The following is a 20,585-nucleotide window of genomic DNA, read 5'->3' on the forward strand; positions in this document are numbered from 1 at the left end:
CTGAGTTCTGTGAGCTGTTCTAGCAATGATGGAATCCAGGAAGGGGGTCCAGGGAACCTCCGATTTGTGGCCAAGTCTTGGGGAACCTGGGACCTACTACTTGTGACTGGCATCTCACGTGGGGGCGGTTTTGTGGGTCTGAGCTCCTCACCTGGGGAGTCTGTGTCCAGATTGCTCAGTGTGAAACACACCCCGCCCTGGTACCAGAGTGTCATGAGGATGGTAGCAGGGTGTGAATAAGGGAGAACACACAGACTTTTCTCCAATTAACTAAACAAAATATATAGGAATGGCCATTAGCCACCTTATCACCAATAAAGACAATCTCGATCAATTTTTTCCCAAGATAGAAAACAGTAAGAGGACAGTTTGTTGAAAAACAGCACATCCCACTTGTATATGCTTTCGTATGTGAAACACACTCTCATGAACGTGCCCTTACTCAATCCGCGCACCACTTTGAACTATCATCCCTGCTCTAGAAGGAAGGAAGCAAAGGCTATGAGAGAATAAAAGATATTCTGGTAAAGTCTTCCCTGAGCAAAGTTAGTTTCTCTCTGCTCTTCCCTTGAAGACTCTATTAGTCAAAAACAAAATTTGGTTTCTCGACTCTTCCCCAGGAGGCTGGGACCTTTGGAGGATGAGCCTGTATTTTATTTTAAATGTCTTTTTAAACCAACCCTGCTTGCCTACGTGAGTGGGGGCTGGGAACAGGGGGATGGTAAGTCCTGTCTGGAACTCATTCCGGCCAGGTGCTTTGGGCTTTGGGCTCCCCTACCTACTCCCTACTCCTTAGCTTGGCTCTGCAGACTGCTGACTGGCCACCTTGGACATCTGGGTTAGTGAACTGTTTAGACTTGCCATCCTGGCTCTCCCCTCAGTGACTGGTTTCCGCTTGTACGTGTGGGCATTACCTGCCGGCTGTGGACAAGGCTGTGCGGGTTACAGGCATCTGCCCCTGGGCTGACCAGCCCGGCTCAGCCAGAGACAGGCGGTGAATGAGGCTGAGGTGCGATTAGCTAGCTTCTCACAGGGCTGGTGAACTGACCTGAGGCTGAGCAGAGACAATTTGTTTTTCCCAGGCCTGGTGGCCAATAATCCAATGTTCTCTTCAGGACACTCACAATGTTAAAGGAAGTTCTGTAAAAGCCCCCTGGGTGGGGCTAGCCCACCCTGCTTCCCTGATGTAGAGTCTTGGTTTTTATACAACTTGATGAGACATGAGAGGAGACAAACAAGAGGTAAATTGGGAGACCGAGGTAAGGGGTCAGGACCCCCAAACTCATGCGCAATCACAGTAACAACTGGGAAGACAGAATTTTCCTAAGGAATTATACCAAACGCCAACCAGGGGTTCAGGAAAAGCTTCAAATGGACAAACCAGCCACATGACTACTTGAATCTCCCATCTGGGAGATTTTTTCCAGAATTCTTTCAGATTCACAACTCATCATTTGGAAATACCGTATACATTTTTCAGACTGCTGTCCAATTTGGGAAGACTGCTCTCAAGTTTCTTTTATGATCTATTACAGATAGATTTGCTATTTGTAGTAAAACTCCAGGTATGTGCCCTTCAAAAACAAGAATTCTGGAAAAAGATCTCATTCCCAGAAACCACTTGAACCACGTTCACCCCATCTGCCAACAAGGTGATGAAGAAGCAGGACTGGGAGTCCTGGAGGGTTATGTCCCTCTGTGAAGTCAACACAGGGCTCTTGGGCATGTCTTCCAAGGAAACGTCCCTTTCCAAGGAAAGTCCAGACATTCCATGAGGTGGGGTCAGGGGAGGGGTGGCCACATGGCCCTGTACTGTTCAGCCATTACAGTTCATTAAGGGACTATATGCTGCCAAATTACGCCTAAAAATACAAAGGCCAGCTGTATGTCCTTGGTTCCAAGCAGTGCGGTGAGCCAGCTAACTGAGAGAGCAAAACCCACTCAAGTTGACTTAATGAGGGAAACTAGGTTGCAAAAACCATCAGCGGAGGAAGAGCTAGTGACATTCCCTTCGAGAAGCAGTCAGGGGAAGAGCTGCCCATTACTACTCTGCCTTCACAACCCCCAGTAAGGTCCGAGTCCTTTCTCTCAGTCTGGGCTGGGGAAGTCCCCGTGGCAAGCAGGACCTGGCTTCATGCCATCAGTCCGGATGGATGATGGGGAAACCAGACCCTCTCGTCTCCTCCATGTGAAGGGCTCTGCACCCCCAGCCAGTGGACTCAGAAGGGCCACCCTCCTGCAGAAAATGTTCTCTCTTGAGAAAAAGAGGCTGCGTGTGGATGTCTGACTTCAGAGGCTGCTGAGGAAGCCACCAAAGGGCAGGAAGGTGAGGACAGAGACTCAGTACTGTTTCTCAGTGTTCTTCCCTCCTTGTCTCCTGTCCCATGGCCACCTGCTCCTTACCAGCTGGTCACCACCCCCAACACACACACACACACACACACACACACACACACACACACACACACAAAATCTTTTGAGAAAACAGCATTTCTTCTGTGAGAGGACCATGAACCCATGCCTTTTTAGCCAGAAAAACCTTGCTTTAAATCACAGGGCTCTGTCATTTACTAACATGTGACTTTGAATGAATGATAAACCTTCCCTGAGTTTCAATAACCCCATCTCAAAACGGTGACAAAAGCACCTATTCTACCCCTTTGTTCGGAAGACTGAATTGCATCCTATTTACAAAGCACCTCTCACGGTGCCCGGTATCTAGAAGATGATGCTCAATTAATGTTAGCCCCTTCCCCACTATTACAACATGCTTCATAGCACTAGACGTGATAGCAGCTTACGCTCCTTCCCCACCATCCCCCTCTGATTTCTTCTGCTGCAAAGAAACGTAAGAGGAACTTCAGATCCCACCTGGTAGACAGCCCTGGAGATGCACCATGGTTTCAGCATCAGCTGCAGGACACGAAGGTGTCCCCCTCGACACGTCCTCAGCACCCGGGAAGTCAGGCCCCACACGGGACGGTCCCAGCTACATTGCAGGTCTTCTGAGCCCAGCGGCCCTGCAGCCATGCCAGCTCCAGGCCCCGCCTTTACCCCTCTGGTCCCAGGCCCCACATACAGGGCTGTGTTCTTTTAGTAACACAAAGTTCAAATGTCACCAAGATTTAATCGGGTAAGGGAAAAATGCAGTCAAAATAACTCTGTTTCCTCTGTCCCACTCTCCTCTCCTACCTTCCCTCTACCCTCACTAATCTGCAGGGACTGTTTTCCCTCAAGGATTAGCAAATAGCTCCTAAATCAAAATGTTTTCTCCCTGTCTCTGGGAACTAACCAGGGACAAGGTAAAAATAAGCCTCTCACCCTGCAGATAATCGTACATCCCTCCCTGTTGGGGGACTGCTGCGGACACAGAGCTGACTTTGGGGGCAGGTCCACCCAAAATCGAGGGAAAAGCATCAGCCCCGAGTCATCACTGGGTTCTCGTGGTTTCGAGATTCCATCCAGGGTGAGAAGCAAAGGGGACGGAGCTCTGGCTTGCCCTGCCAAAATTCCCAAGGCATTCCATCTCTTCTCTTAACTCTTTAAAACTTAGAGAACCAAAGATTTTCTGCATGGTGAAGCAAGAAGTCCAACTTTGTATCAACACTGGAGAGATTACTATTTCTGGGGGCACTTTACAAAAACGCCCACATTTTCTTTGGACATTTCCCAAGTTTACATTAGGATTAAAAGGGCTGCAAGAAAACCTATCTATCAGATTTAGTATCAACATCTGTGATTTTGGAGGAAAGCAGATAAAAGAAGGAAAGGCAATGTATCTCATTTCTCCCCATAACGGGGCATTTTCTGCAAAAGCTCTTGCAACTCTATTATGTGTTGGATAAGCCCCATGAAGACCTTAACCCAAGGAAAGACATCCAGTTAAACAGGGTACAGCTATTTGCCATGTCTATTAAGTTTTTTGAGTTTTGGTCATTTTTTTAGATTTTTTTATTTACTTGAGAGAGAGAGCAAGGGCCAGTGAGTGTGGCGGGAGGGGTAGAGGGAGAAGGAGAAAGAGAATCTCAAGCAGACTCTGCGCTGAGTGCGGAGCCCGATGTGGGGCTTGATTTCACGACCCTGAGATCATGATCTGAACCAAAACCAAGAGTCGGATGCTCAACCAACTGAGCCACCCAGGTGCCCCAAGTTTTGATCATTTTTAACCTTGTTTCAGAAGGGCATCTGCATCCGAATTCAATTGGTTATATGCCAAAAGATGAGATCCCTAAGTGGGAAGGGCAGGCAAGGTGTAGGGGAAGATTCAGTCACAACACAAGCTGTACAGTTAAGAGAAGAGGCGTGTTTAGTCTTAAATTTTGATTCCACGGTCCTGAAGAACCATAGTAGTTACTGAGGCATATTTGCGTTCTGCACATCCTTCCCACGGATTAATTGATTGATTATCTTGTCTCTTTAATTCAAAACCTTCATGTCATCAGAAAAATAGTCAAGCCTAACTCACTAACCTACTGGAGTGTCCAGGAGTCAGACGTACCTGAGTTTGAATTTGGACCTACCACTTAACTGTGTGACCTTAGACAAATTAATTGACTTCTCTGACTTATTTCTTTATCTGTAAGAGGAAAATCATAATGACCTCACAGGGTTGTTGTGAAGATCAAATGAGGTGATATACTTAAAGTGGGTAACACAGGGTATGGCATGTAGCTGATTTTAATTTTTTTTTTTTGAGCACTTAACCATGATCAGGCAAGTCAAGGACATGCCTACCACTGATGACACAAAACTCTTGTGATGATTTAAAATTTTGTGTTTCTCTAAATCATCTTCTCTTAATTCCTTTTCTCTTTTTGCTATGGATAAATGAATTCATTAATTAATATGTGAAGACCATTTTCATTTAAACTCTTCTTTGATGAATTTTATCACCATGAGTAATAGCTCTAGGGTAAAACATTACGCATGATTTCATTCCTGTATATTATTCCTTTATTTCCACACAGTCTGTCATAAAAGGTGAGGAGATACTAAGGAATCTTGCCTTTCTACAAACACGCCATCAGCAGATTGTTTTATTAAGACAGAAAGAAGGAAGGAGGAAGGAGAAAGAAAAGAAGGAAGGAAGGAAAGAAAGAGAAGCAAAGTTAAAAAACAAATAGTATGTGGAAAATGATTGCTCCATTAACATTAGTTAACCACCTTGGAATTCTCAAGAAAAAACAAAGGCAAGCTACATCATAGTTAGCTTTTGCCTGTGTCCCCGAGCTCATGGTCTCCATCCTCTGGGGATTTTGGCTGTGAACCAGGCTCTTATCCGAAGCATGTAATTATGGAATAGATAGGGACAGTTTTAAAGGCGCTGTTTTACTCTATGATTAAACAATGTGACTTAAAAAAAATTTTTTTAAGTTAAATATATATATTTAGCTTATGGTCTAGGAATCTTTTAAGTATAAAGGTGCCATAATAAGCTTTTAAAAACATGCCTGAATATAAACATATTAGTTCCTGAGAACAGCAAGACTTACTCAAACTGCCCTGAAACCTTTACCACTCCTGGGGACAGACACGTCCTCTGAGGAGCCTGGTAACTTTAGCAGATGGGCTGGTGCAGGACACTGCCCAGTGTCTTCAGCTGTCTCTGGTTCTGCCCTAGATCTGAGGTCGATCATTCAGACTTTGACAGGGCAGCTTCCCCAACGGCAGATGGGAGGTTGTACATGCAAACAGCACCATTACCATTGACCATGAAGCCCTGTGCTTTGAAGGCGATTTAGAATGCTCAGAGCAATGGGACACAGATGTGTGTGTGTGTCGTTGTGCGTGTCTGTGTGTCTGTACATGTGTGTCCATGTATGTATGTATATCTGCGTATCTGTCTGAGTTCGTGGGTCTGCGTATGCATCTGGGGGAGGAGATTACGGTGCAGAGGGTGGCAGCAGCCCGCGCAGACCCCATGCCTATTGTGATGGGACGGGGACAGGACCTCAGGGCTCACTGGGCAAAAGAAGGACCTGCATTTGCCTTACTCCTACCTCTTTCTAACCACGTTCTTTACTCTTTCCTGGGAAATAATAGAAAATCGGGGTTTTCTGGACAGTGTAGCACTTAGACAGTTGCTCACAGAACTTTAAAGAATGATGAATCAGTGGCCTTGTGGGTGCCCAAGGGGTGACTAACAGCATTTGAGATACCAGGAAGGCGTCAGAAAGAGCGATTATAGAATCACCTCTCCTTTCAGGAGACTTTTTGCTCATGTTTGGGGTGAAGAGAGTCTGAGGACTGAGTCAGTTGGCAGGACTGGCTCAGTTGCTGGGTGCTGGCCTCCCGTCTGCCCTGGGGGAACATCGCAAGGAGAAGCAGAAGTCTCGATCCTGTGGTTCCATATTTGGGAAGGGACCGAGACTGGAAACGCTAAATCAGGTGCTGACTGTGGGAAGGAGGCGGGGTGGCGAAGCCAAGAGTTTCCACCCAGGGCAATGGCAGGAGAGGCAGGTGGGGCATTGCACGGGACACAGGGCCACCGCGGGGCACTGTCCACCTCCGCCTCTGGGTTTTCTGTCCCTGCGCGTAGAGACTCTCGTTCACTGTATTTGTAAAGACAGAGGAATTCTTTTCAAAGCAATGAATGCCTTGGCCTGACTCTAGGGATGTTTTCAGACATAATTACCGCCTCGAGAAGGACTTGGAAAAACTCTAAGTTGAAAGTAATATGCGGCACAATTAGGAACAAAATTTGCAAATACATAAAGATACATGAAATTGCGTGCACAGTCTATTTATAGCAGCCCAAGAAATATATTCAGAAATGCATTCTAATGTAACCCATCTTAATTATTCAGTGATTATTTATTGCCATCTATTTTAGAAAATGTCAGCCCTAAGATGGATGGAGAACTCCTATGCTCTCTGTCAGGTGAAAGTCAGCTGATGGGAGGCACAAATACCATTTTTAACAAGATTCTCTTGGATGCGTTTTCTTATCTTTTACTAACAGAATCTGAAGGTCAAGGGCAGTTGCTCCCACATCAAAGCCCAGTCCAGTGGAGCTCCAACACCAAGACATTTCAACCAGAATGAAGGCCTTACTCCAACCAGATCTGTTCTCTTGGAAGGAGAGGGATCAATGAGCAATGTACTCCAAAGTGAGCCTGACAAGGTGCAGGAAAAGAAATGAATCCACAACAGTGAGGGGAAAGCAGGGGCATTTTCAGAAACACCCGTCAACCCTATTTCCAGGTTTTGTAGAAAGCAGATTCCTTTTGGTTTTGCAGTTACCATTTCTGTGCCACATGTGGACCTTTTCAGTTCTCAGCTACTAACTCACATTTTAATTCTACATTCGCCTCCTGACTTCCAACAGGACTCAAACTTGGGCTTAAATGTATTGCACATTTTGTTCTTTCCTTCTATTGAATGCTTGTTATTAAATCCCCATGTGCAACCAAAATGCTGATCGGGGGCAGGGCTGGAAGCTTTATTCTTTAAGTGAAGGTGGTCCATACTTCTTCGTTAGTATTCTTTTTATTTATTTTTTTAAGATTTTATTTATTTATTTGACAGAGAGAGAGAGAGAGCACAAGCAGGGGGAGTGGCAGGCAGAGGGAGAGGGAGAGGGAGAAGCGGGCCTCCCGCTGAGCAAGCAGCCCAATGCGGGGCTCGATCCCAGGACCCCGGGATCACGAGCTGAGCTGAAGGCAGACGCCCAACCGACTGAGCCACCCAGGCGCCCCCTTTGTTAGTATTCTTAAAAAAAAAAAAAAAGAACCCAACAATTGAGATATAATTTACGGACCATACACTCCATCCATTTAAACTGTGCAACTCAACCCTTTTGGAGTATATTCACGGGGCTCTACAACGATCACCACAATCTAAATTTAGAGCATTTTCATCACCCCAAAAAGACAGCCTGTACTTATTAGCTGGCATCAGCACTCCAAATTTTCTCAGCCCCTCCCCAGCCTCCGGCAACTGCACATCTACTGCCTGTCTCCATAGATGTGCCTCTTCTGAAAATGTTATGTAAATGTGATCTTTGCGACCGGCTTCATTCACTTAGCATAATGTTTTCAAGGTTCGTGCATGTCGCGGCACGTACCACACCTCATTTCTTTCTCTTGGTGAATACCATTCCATCGCATGGATGGATCACATTTTCTTAATCTGTTCACCCATTGATGGGCGTTTGGGTCGTTCCCACTTTTGGGCTATCAGCCATAATGCTGCTATGGACACTTACGGACAAGTTTCTGTGTAGATGTATGTTTTTCGGTTCTCTTGGGTAGATCCCTAGGAGAGCAACTGCGGGATCATGTGGTAACTCTACGTGTAACCTTTTGAGGAACTGCCACGGTGTTGTCAAGATGGCCACACCAGCGGCGTGTGAGGGCTCTAATTTCTCCACATCCTCACCAACCGTCTTAGTGCTCGTCTTTCTGATTAGAGCCATCCTAGTGGGTGTGAAGCAGTAGTGTTCTTGCTTTCCTAATCAAAGTCTATGACATGCCTTTGAGTCGAGGGATGTGGCAGCACATGGAAAGGGTGCCTCTCAGGGGCTACCTGCTGTCCCCCCCCCGACCGACTGAGCCCCGTGTTTGCTGCTGCAGATGGACTCTGGGGAAACAAGATGGAAGGTGCCGGAAAGCCCAGCATTTCCTCTTCCGTCCTCGACTGCTCCCTCCACCATGTCTTCCTTCCTATCCTGACCCTCTCACGCCCACCATCAGGGGCAAGAAGTCCAAACACTTTTCGTCCTCATTCGTCCCTTTATCGTCCTAGCACCAGCTCTTTGGGAAAAGGGTATTTAGAAATAGCATTGGTATGGTTAAGTGAGTGGGCGACACACAAAACCCAAACCCAAACAATCTTTTGAAATCCAGAGGCGTTTCAGGGCCGCCCACTAACATATTTAATCCCATATTTGGGTCTGGAAGATATCCCAGCTCTGACAAAGAGTCATCACTGCATCATCATTCCTCAACCTGAGAACCCAAGGGGCCCATTTATATAAAAGCTCGGGAGCTCACTCTGTTCATTTGGGAGCATGATTTTTTAAAAAAAATGCTTGGCTGTGTATATAAAAATATTTTGGGTCCCTGGGAAAGTAGAAGAGAGGCAGGAACTGCCCTCTGGCTTAAGCGCTTCCAGAAAAGCACGCCAAGAGCTATGTTTAGAAATATCTCCCCCACGCTCCACAAACCATTATACAAGTGGTCCTATGGCCTTAAAAGTGATGTCATCCTATCAATTACTGTGGTTATGAAAGTAAGTTTTCATATATATGCCAGGCCCCAACAGAAATACAATCAGGGCCGTCTGAATTCAATCAATCCAGGCCCTGAATGAGAAATTAAATGCTCTCGGCTCCTCTTTTCTTGATCTCTTATTATTTGGTTTCCATGGAACTTAGTGGCCAAGGGTAATTTTTGAGCATCAAATTTTGCAAGCGTGTGTTTATGAGATCATGGCCTTCCATGAAAAAACATATGCTTTGTTTTGTTTAGGACTCCCAGGACAATGGTTTGGGGCCTGTTGGGAGTGAAGGTATAAGGTTGGGGGTCCTATTCACAAAACAGGAGGTTTGCCTGTTTGAGAATCCCTTCCATCTGCTCTCACACAGGAAGATGCGCTAATTCTCATAGGAGAGTTGTTGACAGATCATCAACACTTGCCCTCCACGTGGGAATTGAGAAGATGTTAGAAAACTCGTATCTAGAAGCCGTGAAGAGGTTTGAGGATAACTCAGTGAGGAGGAAGTTAAGGTTTCTCCTCCAGATGTAAAGGGAAGCAAGTAGAACTGAGTAAGACATAAACCAGGATAAGAACAGTTTTTACCTATCGCTTATATTCCTTTTAACCCTTCACTCAGCTGTGGGTATTACATTGTTTATCATATTGCGTTACTTATAATATATTAGGAGGTTTTTAAGATAATGTGTTATTCATTTCCATGAAAGTCTATTTCCTCTCTAAAGCTCCTTCCAATTTAGCAATCTTATTTTTTAAAAAAATCCTTAGTGTTTGAACTTAATAGAAATGTAATGACTATGGAATGAATAAAAATGTGCATTTTATGTAAAAGCCTAGGCTTGTGGCTTTTCCTGCTGCTCTTGGGTGACCTGCCTCCATAAAATCTACTCTGGAGTAGCTTAAGTTTCCTAACAGGAAGTTCTGTTGTTCTTGTTTTGGCTGCTCAAGGAGCAGGCATATTAGGGTTAGCCCTCCATCCCCATTTCTTATTCAGTACTGAAGACATGACACACTATGACACAGACAACGCAGGAGGTTTGATGAATGGGAATGGAATGCCTTCCTAATGTACGGAGGGTCAATGCAGCTCTGTGGGTCAGAGGCAATTTTGGCGAGCTAATGACTTTGGGAAGCCATTTTCAAGGTTACATTTTTCTCTTGCTTCCTTAGAATGCTTTTCTCAAGGGAGAAAAAGAAAGCAGAGATGTAAAAGAGGTCTGGCCATCCCAAGAACCCAGCTGGGAGACTATCCGCTGACAACCACATTGTCCCACCCCAGGGCTCCATATCATTAGTATCATGGAGTCCAGAGGTCAGGACTTCAACAAGCCCAGAGCTACGCCTGATTCTAGAGACCATATTCCAACAGGACCGCGGCAGAAAATCTATTCTATTCTAGTCCATCCCATTTTCTGAAGTTTACAAAAGTTTTCTCATGAAAAAGCATCCCTAACAATGATAGAAAACCCCCAAACGCACAACACCAAACAAAAAGCAAGCATGAGTTCTTTACTCAAGTTGGTCAATGGGGTTTGGATTAATTAGTCCATGAGCTGGACTTTGGTATAACAAATTCCAAGTGAGCCAAAAAGCAAATCCTTTGATATATATACAAAGTTAGGCCTGTTTTAGGATAAGTTTATTGATGTGGTGAGTTGCCTAGACTACCATGGAAGAACTTAATACTGTACTTTTCTCATTAAGACCTCTCTCTCTCTTTTTTTTTAAAGATTTATTTATTTGAGAGGGAGAGAGTGAGAAAGAGAGGAAGAGCAAGCATGTGAGAGCAGGTGGAGGGCCAGAGGGAAAGAGAGAGAATCTCAAGCAGACTCCCGGCTGAGCACGGAACTGGATGTGGGGCTCGATCTCACGACCCTGAGATCATGACCTGAGCTGAAATCCAGAGTCATACGCTTAACTGACAAACCATCCAGGCACCCCTTTCTCATTAAGATCCCTTATAGGTAAAAGTATTATTTGGAGTGCTGCCTTTTGGAACCATTTAAATTAGCCAGACTATAGGTAGCAAGATCTTTTCTGCATCCATGGCTGATCGAGGATTGTAGGGGTGGGTTAGGATTTAGCAACAGAGCTTGGAAAACCAAGAACTCTGTTGGGGTTGGTGGGAGGTCTGGGCAAATTATGGTTAGGAAATCAGGACAGTGGTCATAGACATCCAGAAGGGGGGCCATGGCTGGTTGGAAGACTGAAGGAGAGCCAAGCAGGCTGAACCCAAAGTGCAGGTGTGCAAATGAGGAAGAGGGGAGGCCCTGCCAGGTACTTCTGTCAACCGCTTCAAATTCCCCGTTTGGATCTCTCCTATGTTCTGCCAGTCTCTGAGTGGCTAGGTGAAATATTTACTGAACCCAAGGCTCAGTATGTCCCCGAAACTGCAGGAGGCCCCTTTCGTCCTTCAGCAACCCTGCAGTCGGTGAACCAGGAAAACCACCGATGAAACGAAATATAATGTCTTTTAACGATTCAAGAGAAGAAATGTAATTACACCCGTGCCGGCCATGAAAGCAACTGAAAATCTATAAGGAAAACTAGCTTAGACTTTACTGTTGGATTTGTCACGAAAAATAGAATATAATGAATTTTTTCCCTTTTTTTTTTTTTTAAAAGTCTCTGTGTGTTACAATTTGAGGTAAGTTTCCAGGAGAGAAGAAGGAAATTGGATCCAGGTATTGGTTATTTCCCCCTTGTTGCAGAAACAAAGGTGATGATTTAAGATTCAGCTGGGAGGGGATGCGGAGGAGCTAAGCGCCTTCTGCTTGTGTCTCTTAATAAACCCAGGACAACAGCCTCATTGTACCGCAGCTGGGACCAGGCTCCTCGATAATTAAGCGCCAGTAATAGTCAGGTCTGAGCTCTCCTCGGTGAGTCTGACCACAATTAAGCGGCCTGAGGCCCTCTCTCAAGGGAGCACTCCACCTCCTCCACCAAAACTCAGGACGGATTTCAAAATGCGAAAACCAGAGCAGCCCACACGGCAGAGGTTCTGTGACATCGAACCTGTGTTCAGAGCCCAGACCCAGGTCGATAACCCCTTCCTCATTTCCAGTGGGACTCGTGGAAGCATTCCCCTGTCGGCTTTCACACCCCCAATCCTCCAGGTTTCAGATATTTATTTATTTTTTAATTATGGTAAGATATATATAACATAACATTTACCATTTTGACCATTTTTAAGTGTACATTAAGTATATTAAGTACATCACAGTGTTGTGCAAGCATCACCACCAGCCGTCTCCAGGACCCTTTTCATCTTGCAAAACAAAACCATTGTACTCATTAAACGCTAACTCCCCATTCCTCACAGCCCCTGGCACCCAGCATTCTACTTTCTGTCCCCATGAATTTGACTGCTCTCGTCTTGTGAGTGGGAGCGTACCACGGAAGCATGCAGTATCTGTCCTTCTGTGTTGGGTTTATTTTGCTTAGCATTGCGTCTTCAAGGTTCATCCATGTTGTAGCAGGTGGCAGAGTTTGAGTCCTCTTTAAGACTGAATAATATTCCACTGTATGAGGCTAGACGGCGTTTCATTTACCCGTTCATCTGTCAGTGGACATTATGGTTGTTTCCGCCTTTCAGTTGTTACGAATAGTGCTGCTATGAACATGGGTGTACAAATACCTGGTTGAGTTCTCTGCTTTCATTTCTCTGGGTATTTATCCAGAAGTGGAATTGCTGGATCATATGGTGAGTCTATATTTAATTTTTTGAGGAACTGCCATTCCATTCCGTACTCATCTTTTCCATCTCCTGCCGCTACCCTGTCCGTTCCTAGGCCTTTCCGGAGGCAGAACAGGACTTTGCCCACCGACGGGCACACAGCCGCTGACATCTAGGAGTTGTTTGTCCCAGTGAGTCCTGTTCATTAGGTGGCCCTGAGGTAGACCTATGCTTCTCTGCATGCAGGAGCCTCCGCCTGCCCTAACCTTTACCATGTCTGCTGGATTTGCATCCTTTTTCCTAGGCTGGACCTGGGGTCCAGCTCTGAACTCTAGCTCAGGTATTTGGTGCCAAGCACTCTGCGTGGCCCTCACAGTTCTCTCCTCCGGGACATGCTGTGCTGGCCACTCTCCTCATCATGCCCCATAGGGCTTTAGTGGTCAGGCAGGCGGGTTCCTCTGCTGAGGGCTGGAGAAAGGGAAGGAAGTCAGGAATGGCTGGGGCCCACTGAACAAATCACATTGGTCTAGGGTGTCTGGGGCTGATTGAGGCTGTGGCCCCATGTAAATTACCCTGAACATAGGCTAGTGGTGGTGAGTGAGGGTCAGGCATTGGGATGTGAGAAACTACCAGACAGGGATGAGGACCCTTTCCGATTTGAAGAAGGGCCCCCATCTGGGAGCAGGGTTAGGAATAGCGAAGCAGGGCATTAGAACTAGAGGCCTAGCAGGTTCTAACCTCTGTGGGAAAGCAGACGCAAGTCAGGGTCAAGGGCCCGAACCCACCGGTTTGGCCTGGGTTTAGGAAGAAACATGTACAACCTGGGTACATGTGGGTCCCTGGCACACCCTAAGCCATTGGATGCCAGGCTTCAAGGCCAAGGCTGACAGTTTTCACACCTGCAGCTGGGAAGGGCTAGAGAGGTGGCCTCTGACACGATGCTGCCACCTGGCCCTTAGTGAAGCCCCTTCCCACCCCCACTGTGCCCACTGATGACAGGAAAGCCACCACAGCTCTGTGGCCTGGCATGGCAAGTGTGCAGGTCCTGCCCGGACCCTGACCCATGGACTGCAGGCTCCCTGTCCCGGGCATCAGCACCCTCTCCTACCTGGTCCCTCCTTTCCTGCAGACTCACTCATGGTGGTCTACCCCGGCGGCTCGCTAGAGTCACCAGGGAAGTTTTCATGAAATGTTTTGACTCAGGCTCCCCCCCTTAGGGATGCCAATTTTATCCACCTGGGGGAAGGATTTGGTATTGATATTTTTAAAAAGCATGCCAGAGGTTCTAACGGGCAGCCAAGGAAAAGAAGCAGCATGGAGGTCTCTGTCCTGCAGACAAGTTCCTTTGAGTTGTGTGGTTACCAGGTCTCACACTGTAGCCTGCATTAGAATCCCCAGGAGGGTTTCTTAAAACACGGATCTCTGGGTGGGGGTGGTTGCTGGGTGGCTCAGTCAGTTGAGCATCCGACTCTAGGTTTCCACTCAGGTCATGATCTCATCGATCGTGAGATTGAGCCCTGTGTTGGGCTTAGCAGGGAGTCTGCTTGAGGATTCTCCCCCCGTGCCCTCCCCCCACTTGCTTGCTCTCTCTCTCTCTCTCCAATAAATAAATAAATCTTTTTTAAAAACCCCACAGATATCTGGGCCTCACCCCAGAGTTTCTGACTCAGTAAACTGGGTACAGGGCCTGGGCATCTGCATTTCTAACACAGTCCCTGCTAAGGCTGAATCTCTGGCCCTGAGACCACACGCTTTGAGAGCCACTGATCTAGGCCTGCCATAGCCCTTAATTCTCACAGTCAGGGTGACTGAGAGCAATGCAACTGAGCTGTGCAAGTCAGTTTACTGTGTATGGGTTGCATTCTTCAACAGCCTCTCCAAAAGCCCTGTGCTTGCCTCTGAGTATCACGGGAAGGAGCACTCTGGTGGAGTAGCAGGTCCGGGGTAGAGGCTCATAAATGACCTTTTCCCCATACACGAGATGGAAAATCAACAGTTAAAGACCTTCCACCCAACTATTGCTTTAATTATTCCTAGAGAATAATTAAAGAGTTAAAAGAAATGTTTTGGTAAAAGAAATGGAAGTTTCCTCCCATCACAAGGATCGCATACTGACTTGAAAAGCCTGAGTATTAGTAACACGTGTTTATTTCTAAATTAAAATGGTTTCTTAATGACGAGATATTTCAGTCCTTGGGTTCCCCAAAGGCAGGAATGAAGCAGTCAAACTGAGACCCTGAATCACTCACTCCTTTGTCCTTGCGGCTGGGAGACCAGAATGTTCAGAGGTTACAAGCTGCCGTCAACAAAGAGCATTTAGACTCTTGTTTTAGAAACGAGTGACTCATCTTTGGGTCATTTTCTTGTCTATCTGTCCTCTCTCTCCACTCTCCCCTAACCGTGAGGAAACTGCAGGCGACACCCTTGCTCTTCTTTATCTCGATGCACAAAGAACACAAATGTTGCTGATCGCAGAACCTGACTTCCTGTTAAGGAGGATATCCTACAATTTAATGGAGCAAGATTTCTAAGCAAAGCAGAAAGTCAAATGATTTCAGAGTTTGCTTCCCACCTACAATTAACAAGGCTACAGCTGTAGAGGAAGAGGGAAAAAAAATTAAATCACTCCAAGGCAGGAGTACTCGCTATCATCTGTGGCTGAAAAATAAGTACTTCATCTTTTTTTCTTAAAAAAGGAGCTCTAAATTTAACAGAAACAAAACATTTGAGATATGATAGAAAATGAAAAATATCTGATCAGACAATAGACAAAGGCTGGTGTCTCAGGCCTACTTATTTTATTTCCGACTTGTACAAAACAGAGAGAGAGATGCAATAATCTCCTTCCTGCCTAAAGGCCATGATCTGCCTTCCATCTGTGCAGGGGACTTTTTTTAAAAGGATGATGCACAGCCTATACACATTCCCTTTTGGTCATGCAAGGGTTACAGATTTTTTTAAGACCCAGGACTGTTTCAGGTCTGTAGGAGTTCCAAATTCGGCAAATGTAAAAGTCTCATAGCGGACTCTTTGACCTTGGGAGGATGTCAAAGAGGGAGAGGCTATTTCTGAGGGCATTGTATTTTAAGTGTCCGCAATATGCAAGGAAGGAATGTTTTCAGAAAGGGACATCTCAGTGTGCTGTGTTCCTTCCTTTCTCTCTTATAACCTCCTGCACCAGGAGGATTTCATTTCTTGTCGAGTGCATTGGACACTCACACTGATCTTGCCCATATGTCTGCATAATATGGTCAGGGTAAAGATAATAGATAGGTATAGGGACAGTCAAAGAGATGGATGATAGATGATATCTGAAATAAAGAAGAGGAAAAAAAATAATCTACGTCCATGTGCATCAGTTAAGATACGTCAGAGTCTTGTTACTCAAAGTGTCTTGCGCGGACCCTGGTTTCAGCACTACCTGGGAGCTGGTTAGAAATGCAGATGCTCGGGCCCTGCCCCACGCCCCAGACCTAAAGAATCAGCATCTGCATTTGACAAGATTCCCGGGTGATCCCTTGTCCACTGAGGTTTGAGAAGCCCTGCTTTTGAACATAACAGCCTAGAACGGAGAACGGTGATTTTTGGTGACTTGTAAGTTACGGAAATCTTAGCCCACATGAAATCTTAGATGGGAAACACAAGAACGATGGCAGAAGTGTTCTTGTGAGGCAGGGCTGGGGGAATCGAAGTCTCCCCGGTGCCCTCGTGGCACCTCCCACCCCCGTACCTCTGTGCAGCACCTGCTTTTCTCCTCTGGGGGCAGGGAGAATTCCCAGCGCACGTACCCTAACATCTATGGCTTAGAGAACGCAGACCACCACTTGGAGTCTTCTGAACAACAGCGAAGCCCTGGCATCTTATGGGCCCTCAAACAATAGTAGATGATCATTAACAACTGATTTTCAAGCAAGATGATGCACCAAAGTCGAGCTCAGAAATTGCACAGAAGGACCTAGGAGGAGAAATCAAGGAAAGCAGGGGGATAGCACACTGAATACAAGAGGAAAACAAGAGAGACAGAGAGAAGGAGAAATGGAAGAGGCCCCGATCGTCAGGGCTGCCAGATAAAATATGGGGCACCCAGTTAAATTTGAATTTCGGATAAACAACACGAGGCATCCTTACACTAAGCAGCTATTTGTCGAAATTCAAACGTAACCGAGTGTCCTGTGTTTTCATTTGCCGAAGCTGGCCATCCTGGTTCCTCCCTCAAGGACACTTTTCTCAGCAGCTTGGGCCCCAAGAGTCCCACTCTAATTTAGACCCCAGTCCGATCCCTGGAGTCAAACTGCCTGGATTCAATCCCAGACCCGCCACTGCTGGCTGTATGACCCTGGGCCCATGATTTCATCTCTCCAGCTGTTCTTCTCTGCTCTACACTGGGGATGCACACCCACACCTGCTCATTGCATAACTGTACTTTACATTGTTGGCTATCAGGTCAAAGTCTCCCGGGTCTCGGCAACGTTCTCTCTGACTTTGCTCCCGGTCATTTTCTCGGAGACCTGAGATCAGTGTGGAAAGGTTGAGGAGGGAGAGGAAGATGAGGTGCCTGAAAACCCGTCGAAGGAGGTGCTCTCCCCTCGGTCCCCAGGGGCCTGGCCGGCGCGTCTATCCGATCAGTGCATTTCCTTCCTCCTGTTCCCAGAGGGCTGTATCTGGGGATGTGCTGGGGAAGGAGGGAGGAAAATGTGTCACTTGATATTTGCTCCTTGACCCTGGCTGACCCGGCTAATTCACTGCAGGATGGAAGGAAGCACGATGCAGAGGCCTTCCTTTGCCAGAACTTCTTGGCCTGACGTCTCAGCCATCAGGGAGCGAGATCTAGCTTCCTCGACACTTTAGCTGAGCCATGGGAGAGCCAATTGCCTGGCAAAGTGGACAAGTCCTAGCACAGTGACATCTTCTATCTCAAGGTAAAAAATTCTCAGAAAGCTGCTAAATCCCGGAGCCAGCGTTCGGGGATGTGTTATTTCTTCCTCTCGGAGTAAACCTGACCCACCAATGAAGCCTCGTTGTCTTGAAGCTTTTCTTACCGTCTTTCTTCCCCGTGAACCGCAAGATCCGAGACTATATTCCAGTAATGGACTGTTTTTGAACATTAAAACAAGAAAGCCAAGGTACCTGGAAGCATGTGGGGCTCAAAGTCCCCCTCACCCCCTGGAGGAGATCATGGAGCCAGGTTCCGAGGTAGACGCTGACTCAGAATCCCTAATGGAATTGAACAATGATCCCGAAACTGCTATCTGAATGCTGTGGTTTCCCTAAAACAGCGTTCTTGGCTTTACTCCTCTTCTTGGCACTGACCCATCGCAGGCAGCAGCAAATCTTTCCCAGGAACCTATTGTTACTTGTGTATCTGATAGTTTACAGCAGAGCACACTGACGGCAACATTTAGAAAGAAAAGGAAAAAAGTAGTGTAGGGTGAAAAGGACAAAACGGAGGCTTCCAACATCCTGGAAGAGGCAGAAACTGCCTCTTTTTTGGCCCTCTGCGCGGCGGGTTAAGACGCTATAGAAAAGTCATTGCCAGGCCTAGCTGCAGCCTGTATGGAAGCTGGGCGTCAGACGCAGAGATTCCAAACAGGAGTACGCACTTCCTGACCCTCCACTGGGGATACCCATCTCCAGTGTATTCTCTGCAACACCCCTTCAACTGCCACCAAGGGGCTGTGCTCAGTCACCAGGTACGCACAACGCACAATGGGGTGAAATGGAGCAGCTCTGTTTTGTCGGGGCTAAACGCTCCGAATGCATTCATTTCCTTCTGGGAGAAAGAACTGCCTTGTTCAGAGCGCGATGTTCCCATGTCTCAGCTTACCTTTAAGCATTTCTGATACACCTGTTGGGATCATTAGTTCTGCCAAGAGAAGGAAAGTAGGATACTTTGTTCTATTTTTTACTCTCAATGGTCTGTGTTGCCATTGTGTTGGTTTCCCTTTCAGAAAGGAACACAAACAGGAGGGGAACTTACAGGATTCTCTGCTGCTTGGCAGGGATGGAAAATATAGGCATATGAATAAATACATGGAAAATAAGAGTAAACTAGGAAATGAAGGATGATAGAAAAAGAAAAAAGAGCTACTTAAAAGGGTGGGATAAATGTGAAAAGGCTTCTGGAATGAGCTGCCCCATTTGTTAGCTGGCAACAAAGGTAAAAAAGGTAAGCAAATCTTATCATCTCCTAAAAGGAATGAACAGGGTGGAATTTATATAAGGGATACTGAAAAATGTAAGGAACGATATCTTGATTTATTTGAGAGAGAGAGAGAAACAGAGAGAGTGCAAGCCTGGGGTGGCAGAGCGGCAGAGAGAGAGTCTGAAGCAGACTCAGCACTAAGCGCAGAGCCCGATGCAGGGCTCCATCTCAGGACCTGAGATCACGACCTGAGCCGAAACCATGAGTCAGACGCTTAACCAACTGCATCACCCAGGTGCCCCAAGGAGCAATATCTTTAACTGTCATTTTGAAAAAGCCTCAGAAGCATTTTTGTATGTTTCTTTTCTTTTTTTTTTTTTTAGATTTTATTTATTTATTTGACAGAGAGATACAGCGAGAGAGGGAACACAAGCAGGGGGAGTGGGAGAGGGAGAAGCAGGCTTCCCGCCGAGCAGGGAGCCCGATGTGGGGCTCGATCGCAGGACCCTGGGATCATGACCTAAGCGGAAGGCAGACGCTTAACGCCTGAGCCACCCAGGCGCCCCTGTGTTGTTGGCTTTCTGATCAAGGTGGTCCATTCCCCACCCGCTCCCTGTGCTCAGACACATCACAGCTGTGTAAGGGTTTCACTCAGTTCGCCCAGGCTCTTCCTCCCACCTTCTGCTTTGAATCTACTTCTCTAATTTCTCCGGCCTCCGTCTGACTATTTGATTGCAAATGCTTCCAGCCCTAACACTTTAAGACTCATGCCCCATTCACCTGTCTGTGGGGCTTGTTTCAGAGATCATAGGCACCAGCAAACCCTCTTATCTGGCCTTGGTTTTATCTTCTGAAACTCCTGCCCCCTCTGCTCCGTGTCCTGCCTGAGACCTAGGTCTGGGGCCGGGTTCAGGCCCAGAATGAGCTGCTGCTTGTCGGAAAAAAGGAGGCTAAACATCGAGCCTCAATAAAGATGAATAAAATCTTAACTCAAAATATTCCCTGCAGAGTGTTGAGAAAATATGGCCCAGGTATATTGATATTTGATTATTTAACTTCCTAAAGATATAGCACGAAGGAATTAAAGTAATGAATAGCTAACAGTTCCATTGATCTGCTTTTCCTGGGGACGGATGTCCTTGGGAACCCTTGGGTTAAGTGCTAGAAGGCAGTCAGTTCACAGGGACCACATCTAGGAAGAGGCAGAAATAAAGCTATTCTGAGATGAAAATGAAAGAGACACGTCTCTGTTGCAAATATGACAAGTGAGTGTTGCTATTCAGAAGGGACAGTTAGGAAGCGAGACTGGCATTGTCTTCCAGCCTGGAGCACCCTTCCACCTGGTTAGGATCAGGAGTTCTGATGGGAAGAGCCAACGCGTTCCTCAGAAAGGGAGCTGTGAATCCGTTCAAGTTCTCCCCCGGGGACTTGGCTGAGACCCCAGAACTCCCTTCCATCTAGCATGAAAGAAGTGATTTAGAACTAAAAGGTTTTAGTTCAGCTGTTACCAGTCAACCACCTTGATCATAAAAGAACCTCATTTTGGTTCTC

The 20,585-nt window shown here is 46.5% G+C and overlaps 1 protein-coding gene across 10 annotated transcripts in view; it reads right to left on the reverse strand.

The window, feature by feature from the left end:
* FRMD4A (FERM domain containing 4A) overlaps positions 1–20,585 on the reverse strand; it is a 596,094-nt gene that overhangs the window by 272,857 nt on the left and 302,652 nt on the right. The window contains exon 1 of one of the 10 annotated variants that reach the window (XM_036114104.2): positions 2,872–3,141. The exons of 8 other annotated variants lie outside the window; for them this stretch is intronic. In XM_036114104.2, coding sequence (XP_035969997.2) covers positions 2,872–3,030 — 159 coding nt within the window. In that variant the 5' untranslated portion in view covers positions 3,031–3,141. Of the gene's footprint in view, positions 1–2,871; positions 3,142–20,585 lie in introns of those variants that run through there. One more of the 10 variants, XM_036114101.2, reaches the window with a different exon arrangement.

Source organism: Halichoerus grypus, chromosome 6 (genome assembly GCF_964656455.1).
Source record: "Halichoerus grypus chromosome 6, mHalGry1.hap1.1, whole genome shotgun sequence".
Lineage (NCBI taxonomy): Eukaryota > Metazoa > Chordata > Mammalia > Carnivora > Phocidae > Halichoerus > Halichoerus grypus.